The sequence below is a fragment of the Schistocerca cancellata genome, chromosome 9 (assembly GCF_023864275.1).
Source record: "Schistocerca cancellata isolate TAMUIC-IGC-003103 chromosome 9, iqSchCanc2.1, whole genome shotgun sequence".
Lineage (NCBI taxonomy): Eukaryota > Metazoa > Arthropoda > Insecta > Orthoptera > Acrididae > Schistocerca > Schistocerca cancellata.
This window is the reverse complement of record NC_064634.1, coordinates 379,456,840-379,476,121: the sequence shown is the minus strand read 5'-3', so window position 1 is coordinate 379,476,121 and position 19,282 is coordinate 379,456,840. Positions and strand designations below refer to the sequence as shown.

The 19,282-nt window shown below is 38.5% G+C and overlaps 1 protein-coding gene across 3 annotated transcripts in view; it reads left to right on the top strand.

Annotated features, from left to right (window-relative positions):
* The first annotated feature begins 1,896 nt into the window (after window positions 1-1,896).
* Window positions 1,897-19,282, top strand: part of LOC126100496 (DNA-binding protein Ets97D-like) — a 62,840-nt gene continuing 45,454 nt past the window's right edge. Inside the window, exons 1-4 of one of the 3 annotated variants that reach the window (XM_049911106.1) lie at window positions 1,902-2,023; window positions 2,215-2,339; window positions 2,579-2,721; window positions 9,876-9,969. In XM_049911106.1, coding sequence (XP_049767063.1) covers window positions 2,251-2,339; window positions 2,579-2,721; window positions 9,876-9,969 — 326 coding nt within the window. In that variant the 5' untranslated portion in view covers window positions 1,902-2,023; window positions 2,215-2,250. Of the gene's footprint in view, window positions 2,024-2,214; window positions 2,340-2,578; window positions 2,722-9,866; window positions 9,970-19,282 lie in introns of all 3 variants that reach the window. The other 2 variants (XM_049911105.1, XM_049911107.1) reach the window with 2 other exon arrangements.

Here is a 19,282-nt window from a genome sequence, read left to right as displayed (position 1 = left end):
GTGTCCACAGGGCTCTGTCCTGGGGCTGCTCTTTTGGGACATAAATATAGAGCCTCTACTGGACAGCCTGGAGAGCAGTGCATATATGCGAGATGCGATAGCCTATGCACACGATCTCCTCCTACTGGTGGGCAGCTGTAGCTACGAAGATCTAGAACCTAAGATTGAAAAGGCAATAACCATACTGACACAATGGCACCAAACAACAAAAATGAAAATAGCGCCCAACAAATCAACATAATTATTATCAAAGTGCCAATTGGCCAGAAATCCAACGGTGCAGATCAGGGGCTCACCAGTAATTCGATGTCACAAAGCACGATACTTGGGTGTCATTATAGATGAAAGATGGAGCTTCGCCCAACACATTGAAGCAGTGACCCAAACGTCTCTAGAAACACTGAATAACCTCATTATGATTGGGAACAGGAGATTCCACCTACTCCCAGAACTGCGAAAATTATGTCACAACATCAGTCTCACCTCCATTGTGGGTTACAGGTCTGGAGTCTGGGCAAACAGGCTCACGAGGGTCGTGCTTGTCATGGCCATGCGGAAGGTGCAACACAACATGCTTCTGCGTTCGATTGGAGCTTACCGAACATCTCCTTGAGGTGCACTACTGATTCTCATGGGGCTGTGTCCCTTTGACACAAACATCAGGGAACAGGCAGCTTGGTATTGGGTGAAAGGAGCAGAAATTGAAAAGACTGAACATATTCTAGGGGTGCGGATAGGGGATAAATTTGCAATCAGAAGGAGGGGTGAAGAATTGTGGCAAGAACTTTGGGATGAAGAAAAGAGGGGAAGAAGAACTTACCAGTTGCTGCCTAATATCAAGGAACAGCTCAACCTTACACACTTCAAACCAAGTAAAGGATTGCTGCACTTCCTTATGGGGCATGGATCATACCTGGCATATCTTTGCCGGTTCGGGAACAGGGCTACCCCTTCGTGTGACTGTGGTGCTGAAATAAGCACTCTGGACCACATGATCTACGAGTGTCCTCTTTTCGATGACATAGCCACTGAATTAAGACGTCAATTACCAAATAGACACACATATCACCGTTTTTATTTAGTAAGTCTATGCTAACACCTAATCAGAAATCCATCCACATTCAAAATCATTGACAGTCTCGCCAGGGGAGTACCAGAAAAAGTCTTGCAAGAATATCGTAGGGAGAATCAGTGACTCGTAGAATATAAAATGACGTTCCCCGCATCTATCCCATTCCGCCAGGGCGTGGATTGGCCGATCGCCGTGACGGTCGGACTCCACCACTTGCGAAACAAACCCGGACTTGACTCATAGCACAATAATGATGACTAATAGCAGTTAGGTAACTTTATGTAAAATGTAGTTTTTTGAACAGTCACTAATAGTATCTGCAGCGACTTCCAGTTAAGGCCAGCCCAGTGCCAGGGGCATGTCCAGTGTGATTAGCTCGGTGGGCATGGCCAAAAAGTAGTAGGTTTATAGATCTACTGGCACGCTTGTAGCGCTGCAGGAGCTAGCTTGCTAGGATAGTAAGAATAGCATTTCAGTAGACAATAACATTTGCCCATAGCGTAACTTAAATCCTCATATACTGTAGTAAGTAGGAAATCTGGAATATAGTGACAAATGCTGCTAAGAAAACAATTGTTTTGTAGATAACTAAGATCAACTAATATGTAAGGTGGTGGGTTATCATGTATCAATATTATTTGTTGAATAAAGAATTTTAAAAAAATCCGAGTAATAAAGCATATAATATTGATACAGTTTATATTCAGTTGTGGATCATAATTCCCACTCCGTCAATATTTAATTGGATGATAGGTGTTTGTATTTCCGAAGATTGTATACTCTCTTTACCTATGTGACGATTGGTAGTGCTTAATCATGCCATAGCCATCCTCTGCCGTGGTAATGTTGCTGCTCCTGGAGTTTGTTAGTATTTTGTTTCACTTTCGTGGTGTGTGTTTGTTGTGTTTATAGTTTTGTGTTGCTTCATTAGGAAAGCGACGACTTGTCAATGTAAGTGTAAATTAAAAAAAAAAAAAAAAAAAAAGAAAACTTATGACTCCAAGTTGAAATCCGATTTCCGTGCTTAGCCGTACTTACCCTAGAATCTTACTTACAGTATTTTCGTTTTTGTATGATATCGATACTGTATATAAATCTCACTTGACGGACTGTGACTGTATATAGTTAATTCACGCTTTCAGATACTTTTTGAGTTTAGTTACCTTTAATTAAGAAAGATGCAAGAGCAAGATCAAGCTGTGTACATTCTCAAATTGAATAAAGCTTCTACGAACACGTATTCATTTGATTCACAAAACAGGAAGCGGTAAGAACTGAACATTGCATGTCCTGAATGGAATGTTAGTCTATGAAGTGTATGTATATATATTTTTTTATTGTAGCATGATTGTATATTGACATAATTTAACGTGTTTTTCAGTAGTAGTGCCTAATCTGCGGCATGGCTTACATCATAAAAGTTAGACCTCAAGGCCCCATGTTAGTTTATTAAACAATGATCATTACTGTAATTTCTGTGAAGTGATATTATTTGTTAATGATTAGGTTGCAAGAAAACTGTGAGCCACAGGTAACACACATGCTGTGCAAACGTATCAAGTTGGAACAGGAAGAGGGAGAATCCTCAAATTATGAAGATAATGAACCAATGGAGTGTTTGGTTGCGGAACTACCTGATGTTTGTACAGGTAAGACTTAATCCTGTAATATATTTATCTTGTAATAGTTTTTGAGTAACATCTTCCCCACTTTCTCTGTGCCTCTTTTGCTATCCTTTTATTGAAGATATGTATCATAATAGGCTTCACTCTGTCAACTAAATTCTTTTGATGGAATAAGAATTAATGAGAAACGGTCTCATTGGTAAGAATATTAACTTTTGTTAGGTTGAAGGCCTTGATCACCTAAGAGAATTTATGATTACTATTCACAGATTCAGACTTATCCAAGAGAGAAGAATTGAGAATTTAGGAATACCGAACTTACTGGTACAACCTACACACTCTGCCCATGATGTCATGCAAAGTGGGATATAAATGACTTGTTGAAATCCAATTTGAGTAAATTACACGCACATTCACACACCATATAAAGAATTGTGGTTATTCTCATTATATTACATCCAGTAACTACATAAACTCACTAACAACTTGTCACCTGCCTACCTTGTATAGATCTAAGACTACACTCCAGATCAGAGATCAAGAGATATAATCTACACTAGCCACTGACCTTGACCAGTGACATAATTTTAATGGTTGCTGTGACGTCACTTTTTAGTTCATATTTTCACAATTTTGTTGTTAGTTGGCATAGTAAATAAATATGAAAGCAAGAAGCTTGGTTATGGTAACATCCTGATCTGTAGTTTTGCCCAAAGTCTAGGTTAGGTTGAAAGGTGACAGTTTAGTTGTGTGTTGGTGAACTAAGAAATGTCAAAGCAAAGGAAAAAAACCTGTCTGTTTTTAATTCAGTGATCTGTTTGAAAAAAATATCTATTGGTAACATGTTACAGTTGCCATGTTGTTGACAATGTTTGTCACATGTTTGCTGTTACTTGTCAAAGCCAGTGACTAGTATCGAATATTCCTCTTTATCCCAGATCAGCATGTTACAAGTAACATTTCATATTAACATTTGGTGTCTTTGCCAACTCTCAACCAAACTGCCACCTGCCATTCTAACCTAGACCATAGGCTTTGCTACAGATCAGTCTCTCCATTACAACCTATGTTCCCCAAACTAATAGAGAAGTAAACTTGATGTTATCAGTGTTCTGTATTATCTTTTTTTGTGTTTGTATGACATTTTATGGCTCAGATTGTTGTTGCAGGTCAAAGCCAACATCCAGTTTTGGTATCTTACCTGACCTGAAGATTTTGAACTCATTAGGCACATAGCCCATCGAAGTTCTTCACAGAACTTGAATAGTGTTAATGGCCGTTTCTCCTACACACCTTCACTCATTCACAGAATGTGTCTTATCATAAGCTGAAAGTTCTAAATCTATTTATTTGATTTATGGTATTGGAACTTTTCTGTAAGTTTTCAGCCACAGACTTGTTTTTTCTTTGATAAATGCTCTTCCTGTACACACACAGTCATTGATCTGTAACATTGCTGACTGAAATTGAAAACACATACAGCTTATACTATACCATATGGAATCTATATAACACACACGAGATCTTAGTTTTTTGCAGCGACATTCTTAGATGAATGTTTATTCAGATAGCATATATGGAAGCAGATTCTCTGGAGACTATGCTGTAGTGATAGTTATATAGTTTTATTGCTCTGAGGATCACTTTTAGAAGAATGAGGGGCATGTCATGATATCACAGATTTAGAAAAAGAAACATAATTGATATATGCATACTTACAGGTCTAGTTCTGACAAGGATGGGACAGATGGGCTGTTGTCTTGTTGTAGGAACTATCCCAAGTATTTGCCTGGAGTGAACCACAGAGCAACCTAAGTAATGATGAGCTGATGAGGATTAGATTCTCATGAGTACAAAGCCAGTCTGTTAACAATAGCACTATCCCGTGTGGTTTCTCCACAGTGTTGTTTTGTTTATAATTTCTTGCAAAGAATTTGTTTCATAATGTAAAATGGTATCTTAGGAGTCCCTGGTTTGTCAGTTAGAGGTGGGACTCCGTCACCTCCAAAGGTCCGAGGCATTTTGCTCTGATTGTTGCCAGCATCATATTTAAAGTACCAGGGAAGCAGGTTGCTAGCCTTACTTGCCCCGAGTCCCATTGGGTTTTACCCCTAACGGCTGAGGGACTAACCGGTGGATTTGGTAGTCTTTGCCGTATGAGCACAAAGGTGACCATGACTCAGAATATGTCAGAGATGCCCAGCCTTATTCCAAAGTAACTGGTATCCCGAGTGTCGGGACCACTTACTTGGCCACCCATACGTTGCCCGTGGTTCATGAACTAGGACATGACTACAGGAACCCACACCATGAACCACTTGCATATGCAGATGACTTAGTTGTGATGGCAGATTCGATTGAAAGTTTGCAAAGTAATATTTCAGAGCTAGATCAGAAATGTAAGGACTATGGTATGAAGATTAGCATCTCCAAAACGAAAGTAATGTCAGTGGGAAAGAAATATAAACGGATTGAGTGCCAAATAGGAGGAACAAAGTTAGAACAGGTGGACGGTTTCAAGTACTTAGGATGCATATTCTCACAGGATGGCAACATAGTGAAAGAACTGGAAGCGAGGTGTAGCAAAGCTAATGCAGTGAGCGCTCAGCTACGATCTACTCTCTTCCGCAAGAAGGAAGTCAGTACCAAGACTAAGTTATCTGTGCACCGTTCAATCTTTCGACCAACTTTGTTGTATGGGAGCGAAAGCTGGGTGGATTCAGGTTACCTTATCAACAAGGTTGAGGTTACGGGTATGAAAGTAGCTAGGATGATTGCAGGTACTAGTAGATGGGAACAATGGCAGGAGGGTGTGCACAATGAGGAAATCAAAGAAAAACTGGGAATGAACTCTATAGATGTAGCAGTCAGGGCGAACAGGCTTAGATGGTGGGGTCATGTTAAACGCATGGGAGAAGCAAGGTTACCCAAGAGACTCATGGATTCAGCAGTAGAGGGTAGGAGGAGTCGGGACAGACCGAGGAGAAGGTACCTGGATTCGGTTAAGAATGATTTTGAAGTAATAGGTTTAACATCAGAAGAGGCACCAATGTTAGCACTGAATAGGGGATCATGGAGGAACTGTATAAGGGGGGCTATGCTCCAGACTGAACGCTGAAAGGCATAATCAGTCTTAAATGATGATGATGATGATGATGATGATGATGATGATGATGATGATGATGATGTAAAATGGTAGCACTACAGTATTAATTCATTTTTCAAAATTAACTAAGGCTACACACTGTTATCTGACATTCGTAATGTTGGACGCCATGTTTCGGAGCCACAGCCAGGCTGTCATTTGTCAACTGAATATAGACTGCAGATTACACTACTGTCACCATATCTGAGTTTTCCCATTTACATTTGTTGGTTTCTCCAACTCTCAACCAAACAGTTACCTTTCAACCTAGCCTAGAACTTTCACTATGCTAATTCCTGTCCCTAGAAATTACATTCCCAAAACTAATACTGATGTAAAAGAAGTATTGTTGATGTTCTGCTCCCTTACTATTAGTTCATGTCAGAAATACGGAAGCGTCCGATCCCACCCGTCTGCTTTGACCCATGACGTCACAGATATGGCGGAAATGACCATAAACCACGATTCCAATATGGTGCATATAAAGTCGTTACGTACACATTATGAGGATGAAAATACATCGAAAAAAAAAAAAAAAAGACACACTTTCCACAAAAAGCCTAATGACACTAACAGGACAAGTGCAGGAAATAGGGGTGTTTTGGGTGGGGACAAACTAAATATAAACAAATATAGACACCCACCCCCATACAAAACCATGCAAGAAGACGAAAAAAACCGACATCACAAAACTCCCCAGATACCACTAAACACAATATCATCTGGAATCGGACACTTTCCATGACCTATATCGCTCAACAGCAGCTCCCGAGCCCATAAATTAGGACCTAACACTTCCCTTGACCTATATAGCTCAAAAACATCTCCCGATGCCAATACCAACATTCACAGCCACACATTGGGACTGAACACTTCCTTTGACCTGTTATCCTTACGGCATCTCCATGTACAACCGTCCCTGGTCCGAGACTCCGGAACTTTAAGTAAGCCTCATTTCTTCATATCATACTGAACACTTCACGACTTCATACAAAAATCCGAATAGTTGAAGAAATTTTATTAGAGACAACGCACTGTCCCCCATCATAGCCGACAACCGAAAACTGTTGACCCTGTCAGTCATATCCGTACCTACCAAAGACATAAAAAAAAGCAATTTACCAAAATTCACACACGACGCCACACTCGCAAACTAAACCAAAAACATCACCTAACACACCACCAGAGAGCACCACTGATTGCATCAAAATGACACCTACAAACACGCCACTCTCACAAACTAAATTCCGCGCCGTTGTGACGTCACACACCACAACAGCCTTACGTCACGGGTCAAAGCCGACGGGTGGGATCGGACGCTTCGGTCGACCCTTCATGTCTGACCTCACACACTACATCATCATTACGTTACGGGAAAAAGCCGACATCTGGTATCGCAATAATATTGTAGTGAGTTCTCTTAAATGGTGACCTTGGTCATAAAAATCAAGCCCTTTGTGCACTGACCTGTACTTATCAACTTTAAATGCAGTTTTCATTTCTTTAAACAACCTAATACTGTAGTCTCCTTATGGCAAAAAATTTATATTATCACAAATGTTAAGTTTGCCAAATAAGCTTGGTGTCTGACTTAAAATGATGGCAGGAAGACAACCCCTTACCACAGAAAGTAGTTGCCGTATGTTAGGTGGCTTGCTAAGGATGCAGTAACTAATTAACCTCATCATGGGGCAAACTAGGTATGCACAGAAATTTAAGGCAACATTGATTAAGATGCACTTAACAATAATTTATTAAAATATTAACTTTTTATATGATGATGAAACGCGGCAGTTTTCTTAAACAGTTCTACCACAGATGTGAATTTGAACACTAGTCTGGTTTCTGATTCGAGTGAATGATGACAAAACTAGAAGTATGCACCATACGGTTCTGCTGACTGCGACAGTAGATAAGTCCTGGCACTGTCTGCTTATGTACATGCACAGTGCAGCACTAGGTGGATACTGTGGCACTGTAAGGCTGGAGACAGTGATACAAGAGTAAAGCTGTATGTCTGCCGAAATCCACAGATAGCAGATAAATGTTCATTTACAAACTTTTTGCTTGACATTAGGCAGCAGCAGGATAAAGTCCCATGTTTTGAATGTTCTCTATTCCTTCAGACCACAACTATAGCAGATGCTTAGCAGTGAGTGATGTATGGCATAAGCATAACGTATTTTGTTATGTGCACAGTGGATACTGTGGCACTGTAAGGCTGGAGACAGTGATACAAGAGTAAAGCTGTATGTCTGCCGAAATCCACAGATAGCAGATAAATGTTCATTTACAAACTTTTTGCTTGACATTAGGCAGCAGCAGGATAAAGTCCCATGTTTTGAATGTTCTCTATTCCTTCAGACCACAACTATAGCAGATGCTTAGCAGTGAGTGATGTATGGCATAAGCATAACGTATTTTGTTATGTGCACAGTTTGAGGCACTAGATCATAACTGTGGTGCCATTCTGGTGACTGGCCTTGCTGTGTCGCATTCTGTGTGTACCGCATCTGCCGGTGGACACAGCAATAACAGTCATGCTTTTTTGTCATATATTTATTTATCAACATTAATATATAATTTATAATTTCAAGACTAAAAAAAAATCAGCCTTTTATGCCTTCACTTAAAATATTACTGGCACTCTTGTGTTTTATATATCTAAAAAATGCAATACACACACAAAAAATGACCAACCTTCAAGGGTTATTTTTCATATCTGTTTTAGTTCTTTGGTATATTACCGATTTTACAATAATGATGGCAACAAGTATAATTAGCCTTGCCAAAAAAGAGGTACGAGATGAGTTTCACCCTTAATTGCCTTTTGTATGAAAAAGTCTGAAGTATTCCGGCATGCAGAGAGGTATGTTGCATTTGGAGCAGTATCATTGTGTTTCTTTCCTGCTTGTTTTGCCATTGAATTATCTTGTATTCTTCAAACAAATCTTGAAAATCTGCTGTGATGCTGCTTCATAATGAGGTTCGTATGGGAATAAAAGAGAGAGAGAGAGAGAGAGAGAGAGAAGAAGACGGCAAATAAAACAGAACCAAATTGTAATCACAGCAGTAGTATTTGTAGCAACAATATTAGTGACAAAAAACTGTAGCCGGCTGCAGCTTACCAGAGACACTCATGCCAATCCAGGATCATTGAGCTTTCAAAATTTCTTACTCATCAAACATTACATGCTTGTAGCAGAATTACAGCGTACTGCAAAGCCTAAGAAGTATACATACGAAACTCCTGACAACAGGAATATACAATGTGTCAATCGGTTGGGTCAACAGCTCTTATGTTCATTGTTGTTTATCTGAAAGTAATTCTAGAAATTGACAGCAGAAGGCAGCACCTGTCAAGGGGCAGGTATAGAAATGTCCGTACGTTGCTCTCATATGAAGCGAGTTCAATTTTCAAGTGATAGGTAGCTCATGCATTGAGGAAATGTGTGTTAGGGCCCTGGTTGTACTCGAGCTCGGTCGCCAGGATGTAAAGTGATCATGTTTTAGTTTCCCTGTGATGCACATAATTAAAATGTGTAATGAAATGCACTGATGTAGTCTTTCATTGCCTGAGGAAAGCATGTTCATAATGGGTAGTTGCAAGTATTTAACACTTCCAAGCAGTAAGCCAGACAGAGCGAGGTGGCGCAGTGGCTAGCACACGTGACTCGCATTCGGGAGGCCGACGGTTCAATCCCGTGCCCGGCCATCCTGATTTAGGTTTTGTGTAATTTCCCTAAATCACTTCAGGCAAATGCCGGGATGGTTCCTTTGAGAGGGCACGGCCGACTTCCTTCCTCGTCCTTCGCTAATCCGATGACCTCGCTGTCTGGTCTCCTTCCCCAAACAACCCAACCCCACTAAACCAGATGACAGAATGAGTGTAAAGTTAAAAATTTTCTCCTTCTGCAGAAATGCAAAAAATAAGCCACATTAAGATTTGGAGAAATATAGTAATTGAGTAATATTACACACAGTTTGACAATGTTCTCCAGTGTTACACAGCCCTTTGTTTCAGAAACTGCAGCTGAAGAATTAGTTGGAGTGGAGGAAGAAGTAGTTCTAGAACAAGAAGAAGAGATTGTTCCTGAAGTTGGAATCTCTGAAGGGCAGATTGATATGTGAGTTTCAGTTTCACTAGTGTAAATTTGATTAAAGCATGTATAGATGTGTTTTTTTTAACTGTGATTAAAGAAACAAACAAACACACACACACACACACACACACACACACACACACAGCCGCTGTTGCCTCCAGACACAAAACTTACAAGCCTTTCTATGTGTTTGTCTGTCTGCTCAGCACCTCTTCTATTAAATAAGTAGCTTCTGTTTTTATTGTTCATATTGGTACTTTCAGGATACAATTTATTTCAAGTGTTATAGTAGCAAACACAAATGTTAAGAAAGTAAAAGCGTTTAATGCTCTCTGCACTGTTACATTAGTTTGGTGAATCTCTTAGTAATTACTGTTTATTAGGATGTCATAGACTAAATAAAGTACAAAGAGACAAAAAATGATTGAACAAAATTAAATGGTTTTGTGCAGGCAGTGAGCTTTAAACTGGAAACTACGTACTTCTGCAATGATTATGTGACAATTGCAATATACATTATCATCTTGCGACGTGAAAGTATTTAGATAGCCAAATAGAGTCTCTATAACTTGTTATGAGTGATTGTACCTATCTCTTGTGTCAAAAGGGGGTCAAGGTGGGGGGTGACCCTCCTATAATTATTTTTTAAACAAAATTTACATATGATAACTAAAAATTACCTTTGAGAAGTATAATACAAATTTTGCCTTGTGATGTATCTAGGGTTTATTCCGCCATGTGAACAAAATCTTGGCACTTTGTAACACTTCATTCTTAACTAGGCATTTTTGCAACCTCCTTTTCTTCCTCTTCCCCCCCCCCCCCCCCCCCCTCCTCCTTTTCCTTTTCCCTTCCTTCTTTTTCTTCATTCTCTTGTTCTTACTTATAGTGTTGTGATTATGGTGTTTAGCCAGTAGCCAAATAATTGCACATAGTACTTATAGAATCTTATTGTTTAATGTTCAAATGCATTTATGTGCAACAATAGTTGAAACAGCTGATTGATTGTGAATTATGTAAGTAGCTGTGTGTCCAGTCATCCAAGTTGTTACATTCTTTTTGGCTTGTAGATTATCACAGATTTTGTGGCCTCGTTATTTCCGTTCTGTCAGTGTAGGTTGGGTTTGTAAATCTGTGATTGCCAGTTTCTTTCTGATATAAGACCAGATCTCAGATGGGATACCACAGATGAACTTGTGAGTTAATGTATCAACAAGACCAAATGTTTCACATATGAAAGTAGTTTCGATGTGAATGTTGTATAATTTTTCGTTAGTTGCTGTTTTCTTGTTGATGATCATAAATCACATGACTTTAATATTGGATGATAGAACACTGCTGTGCAAATTCCTCCTGATAATATTCCCGTTTATCTGAAGGTAGTTTTTCTGTAGCAGATTTTTCTTGCTGTTCTTCATAAAAAATCCTAGAGTTGTTTCTTTGTTAAGAAATGCTGCGGATTATAGTTCTAGAGCATGTCGTTGAACATGAATAAATATGACTTAACATGCGTTAACAATATTATGAAAAGGAAAGTTGCTACTTGCCATATAGCAGAAATGCTATTATAGATCTCACTGTATGGTGAGTAGCAAGTTTCCTTTTCATAATATTGTTACATTCCATTTTGGATTTTCCATTGTTTATCATTTGTTAATGTTCTTGGTACCATTGTTATGTCGACCAGTGACTCCATGTTTACTGGCTCACATCTGTTAATAAAGATCTTTGTAATACCATGGTTCCCACTGCCTGTACTTTTGTGCATGTGGCTGATCAGGAAAGATGGACATTTTTGTCTTGCATTTGTCAAGTTTAGAGCACCCCACATGATTTGCGGTGCTAAAGTGTCACTACACACTTCAAAAACATTTCCCATCACAGTAAACCACCGTAGCACTCGTTGGATGTTACCTGCTATGGTGACAGGTGCTGGAAGTATCTGTGGCAAGTAATGTTACTTATTGTTGTGATTTTTACTGTTTGCATTTTTTTTTTAACTATTCAGCTGCCTGCCACAGTACAGTTTGATATGAAATTTAATTTTGTTTCTACCCAATTCCTTGCTGACATCTTGTCTGGTATGCTTTCAACTGTCTATTGAGGGTTTTGCGACAACTGCTTGGTTGACACCAGTATTAAAGACCTGTGTCACTGATGCCACTACAGATTAGTAGTAGGGAAGTCTCGAGCCATGGAGTCTGACAGACTTGCCCTTCCATTTTAACCTCTTCCAACATTTCTCTCTTTCTTCCTGGAGAAAGGCTTTAATAGTTCAAAAAGCTAGGATAGTTTCTTGTCTTTTACATGTGCCAGTTGGTAATACTAAAAATTTTACCTCACAAAGGCGTGTGCTGACCAGCCATTCTGTCTCATAATTTTGTAAAACAGTTAATATATTTATTACATAAAAAGCTCTTGAATATTTTTCTCCGTAGTCAGTATTTTTCAAATTTGAAATTATAGACAAATAGGAGAAGATTTGTTGAATCAGGAAACATTTTGTACTTAAATTACTCTAGTTTTATTATTAGAATATGTGGTTTATCTTTTGAAAAAAGAGATCCTTCATTTTTTTAATGAATAATTGTATTTTATCATCACTCACATGGTGGTTTTCGTATCCAAAGTGATGTGCTGTTGTTATATTATTGCTGCTTAATTATTATATAAAAATTACACTATGATAAGTGCCAAGAATTGTGGCACAACATGTTGAACTGAAATATCTGCTTCTGTGCCCATTGGGATGACCCCATGTTCCACTGTTTTTTGTTTCTGAAGAATGACAAATACCTATAAGGAAATATTGGGAAAACATTATTATGTAAAAAAAATACTCGGAACACAACTGTGAAATTACAGTCACTGTTGGTCAGTGTTGTAAATTGAGCATTCTGTGCAAGTATCTTATGTGAGAACAGTCTTATAAAATAGTTTGTCCCTTTAGGGGAGATGCTAGTGGATCATGACACCCACCCATCATCATCCTTCCTCTTTCTGTTGATTGATAGACAACCATTACAGTTGAGTGGGTGATATGGAGCACCCTCTCCGTTCATGTGTTCTTCAAAATGTAGAATATTTGCCATATGCTTATTTTCGCATACCTGACTCAGCTACCCAAGTTTTTACATTATAGAGGACAGAGTACCATTATTACAGGCTGAATCTGGATTCTGTTTGTGACTATATAGGATGTGTTACATCTAGAAGTGAAAAACAATCATAATGCCATTTCTGTAGTGGGAATCTTTTGTGCCAAAATTTTGTTGTTAATGCTGCATAAACTGAGTGACAATTGACCTGGAATTCTCTGGGAAATTGATTTTTATGAAGAAAAGCTACTAAAATCTCAGGAGATTATGGATAGCTGTGCAGACATGTCTGTTGATTGATTGGTGTAGAATGTAAAATCATTTTTAACAAATCACTCTGTGAATATCTGTTGAGGGAAAGAATTGCTTGTGGAATCATGCATAAAGGAAGATGTAAGCAATGCATTGAGTTTTCGTTATATTTGTTTCCCAGTCGTGGTCTTGTGATTCTCCGTTATTGTCCATTGGTTCCCTGGCTGTCAGGTTAGGTTTTGAATGGTTGATTTCAAATTCAAAGGCTGTGTCAAAATTTGATAGACAAATGTGATCCTCCTTCACACAAAAGCAAAGGTGGTTTTTTTAAATTAATTTCTTTGTGAATATGGACAGATTTAAACATACATGTATTTTTGCTTATTATTGAATTATTCTCTGTTTGTTGTTTTTACTTATTTATTTTACTAATTTCAATACAAAAGATACTGCCTTTAAGAATGTTTATCGATATTGTTGGTTGTGTTACAGTGTTTTAAATATTTCATTAACTCTCATTTCTGGAAGGGAGAGCTGTTGTGACAGTATACAACAGCTGACAGAAACTGATTGTTTTGTTTAGGTAATCTATGTAATATACTCTTAAGACAAAAAAAGATGTACCATGTAGGAATTATCTGAGTGAGACGGAAATCGGTAGATGTGATGTGATGTGCATGTGCAGACAAACAAATGATTACAGTTTCAGAAAAATAGGATTATTTATTCAAGAAAAAGAACTTCGCAGATTGAGAAAGCCAATAATGCGTTGGTCCTCCTCTAGACCTTATGCAAGCCGTTATTCGGCTTGGCATTGATTGACAGAGCTGAGGGATATTCCACCAAATTATGTCCAATTGACTCATTAGGTTCTGAAAAACGTGAGGTTGTTGAAGGGCCCTGCCCATAATACTCCAAACATTCTCAATTGGGGAGAGAGCCAGTAACCTTGCTATCTTTGTGCCTGCCAATCTTACCTTGACCAGCAGTGTCACTGAATCTCTTCCTGATTGAGAACATTTGGAGGACAATGGCCACGGCCCTCCAACCAGATCAGGATTTTAGTGATCTAACATGCCAATTGGACAGAATTTGGTATGATATCCCACAAGAGGACGTCCAACAACTCTATCAATCAATGCCAAGCAGAATAAGGACCAGAGGTTGACCAACATGTTATTGACTTGCTCAATTAGTGAAGCTCTTTCTCTTAATAAATTGTCAAAATTTTTTGAAATTGTAATCCATTGTTGGTCTGTGCATGTACACCATATCTACTGATTTCTGTCCCGTTCAGGTAATTCCAGCATAGTGCACAGTTTTTTGTCTCTCTTAGGGTGTACAAATGATTTATCAGGTTTCGGATGAATGTATTTCACAAAGTATTACATAAAAATAGTGATTGATAACTTGTATGAAAAAGCACATTTTCAAGTTTCTTACACATCATTACAAATGTTCTATGTGCTCTCCTTGTGTTATACAACACAAATCTATGCAGTAGTTAAGCTCAGCCCATACATGTTTGAGCATGTCCCTGTCAGTGTTCGCCAGCGCATCAGTGATGTGATTCTGGAGTTCAGCCAGTGTTGTTGGAAAAGATGGTATGTACACATTGTTTTTCGCATATGCCCAAAGAAAAAAATCATGAACAGGATGTGGCGTCGCAACTAGTGCGCGATCGCCCATTTGTCTATTAAAAGCTTTACTTCAGAATGTATGTGGGCTGCAATGTAAGCCGGTAGAGTATTATACGGCCAGTAACGGACGAGTTGTGTCCTGTAGACTGACATCACGACCATCTGTTGCAGCTGCGCGTGTGAAAGCAGTGGAGTAGCGCTGGCAGGCCACTTACATTATACGAAACTAAAAATATTAATAATTAATAAAGGAATAACCTGAGGAATGTCATATTTGATGTACATCCTTCTGTTGTTAAAACAAACAATATGTCAAAGTCTGAGATCAAAAGTAGTTGTATTTTGGAAGTTAGTAAAATTAAAAAAAAAAAAAAAAAAAACTTAATTTTCCGACAGTCAAGAATTTAAATAAATACAGTGATGTAATAGTTCACCTTCAGTGACTATGTACGATGATCTGATAATACTTTCAGTGTTCATATATAAATTTGGAAAGTTTTTAGTTTTAGAAAACCTCTGTGACTTTTCTGTAATAACAATTTCAAGAATTCTAAGTAAATATGTGTATTGTGTGTGAGGGTGTGTGTGAATGAGACTGCATGCATGAGAGTATGTGGTACATTCAGCATTATTAAAAATCGTTCATGTAATTCTCTACAGGAACTGGCAAGTGTTCCAACTCTGTAACGTGGGAACGAATTTACTAGTGGTTCCCCTACTAGTGAATGTCGGATGTCCAAGTATGTATGCTTATGTATAAGACAGCCAAAACATTCACGACTACATAATAAATTTCCAGATATGGAGTAAAGCTTATAGTTCATTTTGTTTTGTTTATTTAATTAGAGAGTTTTGTGTTACTTAATTTGATGACGTCAATGAGCCTAGAGAAGTGGTTGGTGCTTGCTAGATTTTGGCACGAGCCGCGCCGTAGAAGTGAGTTCTCATTGGTCGTAAGTGCTGACAGCCAATGAGAAGCGAGACGGTTGGCCGCCTAATGAGGAGATATAGTTTTGAGTGTGGGAGAGTGAGAAGGGGGAGTCGCGAGCTAGCTTTGATTGGAGGCTGTTAAGCTGGATGTGACTTTTCGCATTATGTGTAAGATGAAGTCTTGGGATGACTTCCGCGTTATGGTCCAGTGTTAATGGTATCTGGTAGTGACCAGAAACTGTTTATGCAAAACTGTAGAGTGTTGTGATAATTTCGTTCTGATGAAAATCGCGAGTGAACTTTGAATTATATAGCGTGGCGGTACTGAGTATATTCTTACTGAGTATTTTATGGTGAGCATAAACTTTTACTAAAGACAATCGCTGAATATCGTGTGCAGAAGTAATTGGCCGATTATTGACTGTGGTCAAGTAATTGGTTCGGAATTTGGGAAGGTAAAAGTTCTGGCTGTTTTAGGTATGCTGATAACTGTGAGCAGAAACTTTAGTAATTTTCGTAAATGTGGGCTGCTGATCTTGCTTAACGGCAATAAAGATCTATTGAAGGTTTAAATTTGAACTTCATATTTAAAGTAAGAGTGACATCCCCTTTCCAAATCATTTCTTTGAAGTACATAGACAATTTTCAGCAAATTTTACTTACAGCGGGCCTCTGGCGTGTAGCTATGAGGTTACAGTTTCCTCAACACTGCTTTTCTGTGATCTCGTAAGTAGCTGCAGTCAGGAGTTTACAGCGGTAGATCTTTGCAGGTAAAGAGGTAGGTGGACAAAAAAATTATAAAAGAAATGCATTGCAGCAACAACATATAATCTGTCGCAATTGGTGCATCGCATGCACGCACATAAAAAATCCGTCGCAATTGGTGCATCGCACGCGACGCACGTAAAAAATCCGTCACAAGGAAACCTTGGTGGCCATATGAAGAATACCAAATCACCCTGAGCACATTGTGCAACCCATATGTTTGATGTTCCTTTTGTTCAGGTGGCAATTCATTTCTCTACACCAATGAGGTGGAACTCCATATTATTGGAATATGAAGTGTGGGTTATCGGCTACTAGTCTTGGTAACAACCAGTCCTGTAACATGTTTACATACATCATACCTGTCACAGTTTCCCAGGAAAAAAGTGGGACCCATAAACATTGCTATGTGACACAGCACAGAAGACATTGACCTTTGGAGACTCTTTCGGTTTGCACTGTAACACTGGGATTTTCTGTGCCCCATATGCAAACACTGTGATGGAGTTCAGCCAATGTTGTTAGAAAAGATGGTATGTACACATTGTCTCTTGTGTATCCCCAAAGACAAAAATCACCAACGGGAGATCTTTGGGGCCACCTGAAGTGTGCCAAATCATCCTGAGCACATCGACCAACCCAGTTCACCGTTTAGGTGCAATGTCACCTCATCACTGAACACGAGTCGGTCATAAATTCGTCATCTTCCATTGCTTTTGGAAACATTCACAAAATTTGTGTCTGATGGTGCGGCTGTTCGGCTAGAAATGTTACAACAGCTCTATGGGACACAGTTTCCGACGTAATTGCGTCCACGGAATCTTCCACACAGTTGGCTGAGGAATGCCCAGTTCGTGACTTACACAACTTGTGGATTTCTTTGAACTATGAAAAACACATCTCGAATGCTCCCCACTGTATCATCAGCGACAGTTGGTCGCTCAAAGCTTTTTTCCTTCACAGAGGCAGCCTATGTACTTGAACTGTCGATACCATCACAAAATGCTTTGATAGGTTAGTGGCTGTATGTTGTACTGTCTTTGCAGTGCATTGTGGACGGTAGTGATGGATTCTGTCTTCTAATACTGCAACACACAAAATGCTTTCTGTTGATTAGTCACCATTTTGCAAACTATCATCACCCTGCCTGTTGATGAGTCAAAAATGAAACCTGCAATGACATAAACAAAACTTTAAAGTATGCTCTTTTGATTGGTTATTAGTGCACATGGGTGAGCAATATATATTTGAAGCTATAAGACATCAAAACATGATGAACTCTTTTGTAATCACCCTGTATATCACATCACCCCCCAGCTGCGGCATAACTCTTTCTGTTTAGCCTTCTTGTTTTAGTTACCATTCTTATAGTATATTTTCACATAAACTATTCCTTATTATTGATTAAGCACTCACTTGACAAAATAGAGAGCACATTGCACTGGCAATATAAGCAGTATACATTGAAGTGAAATGTTGTCAAGCAAGTGTGATTTGTGGAAATTATAATCCGTCACCCTCTTGGGTCGATGGTAATGTATAATAATAAAATGTTTTGCCATCACCTATTTTCTCCCCTTGCATTGGTTGGGTGCTAAGAGTGAGTGTGGGATTTTCTTCTGAACTACTGAAATAACGTGGAAGAATTCCATGTTGAACTCCTGTATTAACTCTTCTTAATGCAATAAGTCATTACTTCCATTCTCAATAATGTTCAGTCTTCAAAATACGTTACTATGACAGACAGATCCTTATATCATCTTAATTCAGACAAGAATCAACCGACTATTTATTAGATTTTTGCTTGTCACATTATTTACGCCATTGTCATGATAACCCTTTTCTCTGTTGCTGCAAAACACCTCAAAGCCTGGGCATGAAGAAACAAGTGGTCCCACAGCAAGTGGAGACACTAACTTGCTGTCCTGCCGTGTAAATGTGATGTGCCCTCATCTTTCATCACACCTGCGCACATTGCGAACCATTCCTCTCTCAGCGTGATGTTCAAAACTTAACTACTGACAAAATAACCTTTCTTCAGATTTCATGAGCATCTTTCATCGTTATGAAGGTTCAGGAGATGTGATATATCCTTTTATCAAAATTGACATGTCACATATCCCTCCACTGAGATACAAGGTGTTGCAAAAGTTTTCCTGCTTAACTTAGTAAAACCACTTGCAATTCATTAAATAAAAATTAACATAACACCATGTAATCCTCTCTTATGTCATACATATAACTTTCATTCGTGTCCACAAAGTTATACAAGAGCATGGCTCTCCTGATTATTAACAATATTAGAACATTCTTTCGCCACTTTTTATTTCTAGATGCCTTCTCTACAGAGCACTTATTCAAGTTATTATTTTTATGTGTTTTACAATGCATCTCACAAACGCTTCCTTTCAATTAAATCTGTGAATTCTTCATTTTCTCATGAAGATACAGACTTCCTTTAGCTTGGCTATGCTGTAATGCACACCCACTACTCTTTTTTTTTAAAAAGGCATAATTCTTTTAACAATTTTTTTTATCTTGTTCCTGTTCTATATATGTTTAATTAGATTGATATCTTATATAGATAGTCTATGTTACTTTTAAACTCTCATTTTCTTGACTTTGTTTTATTTTATACAATACTTAATGTGT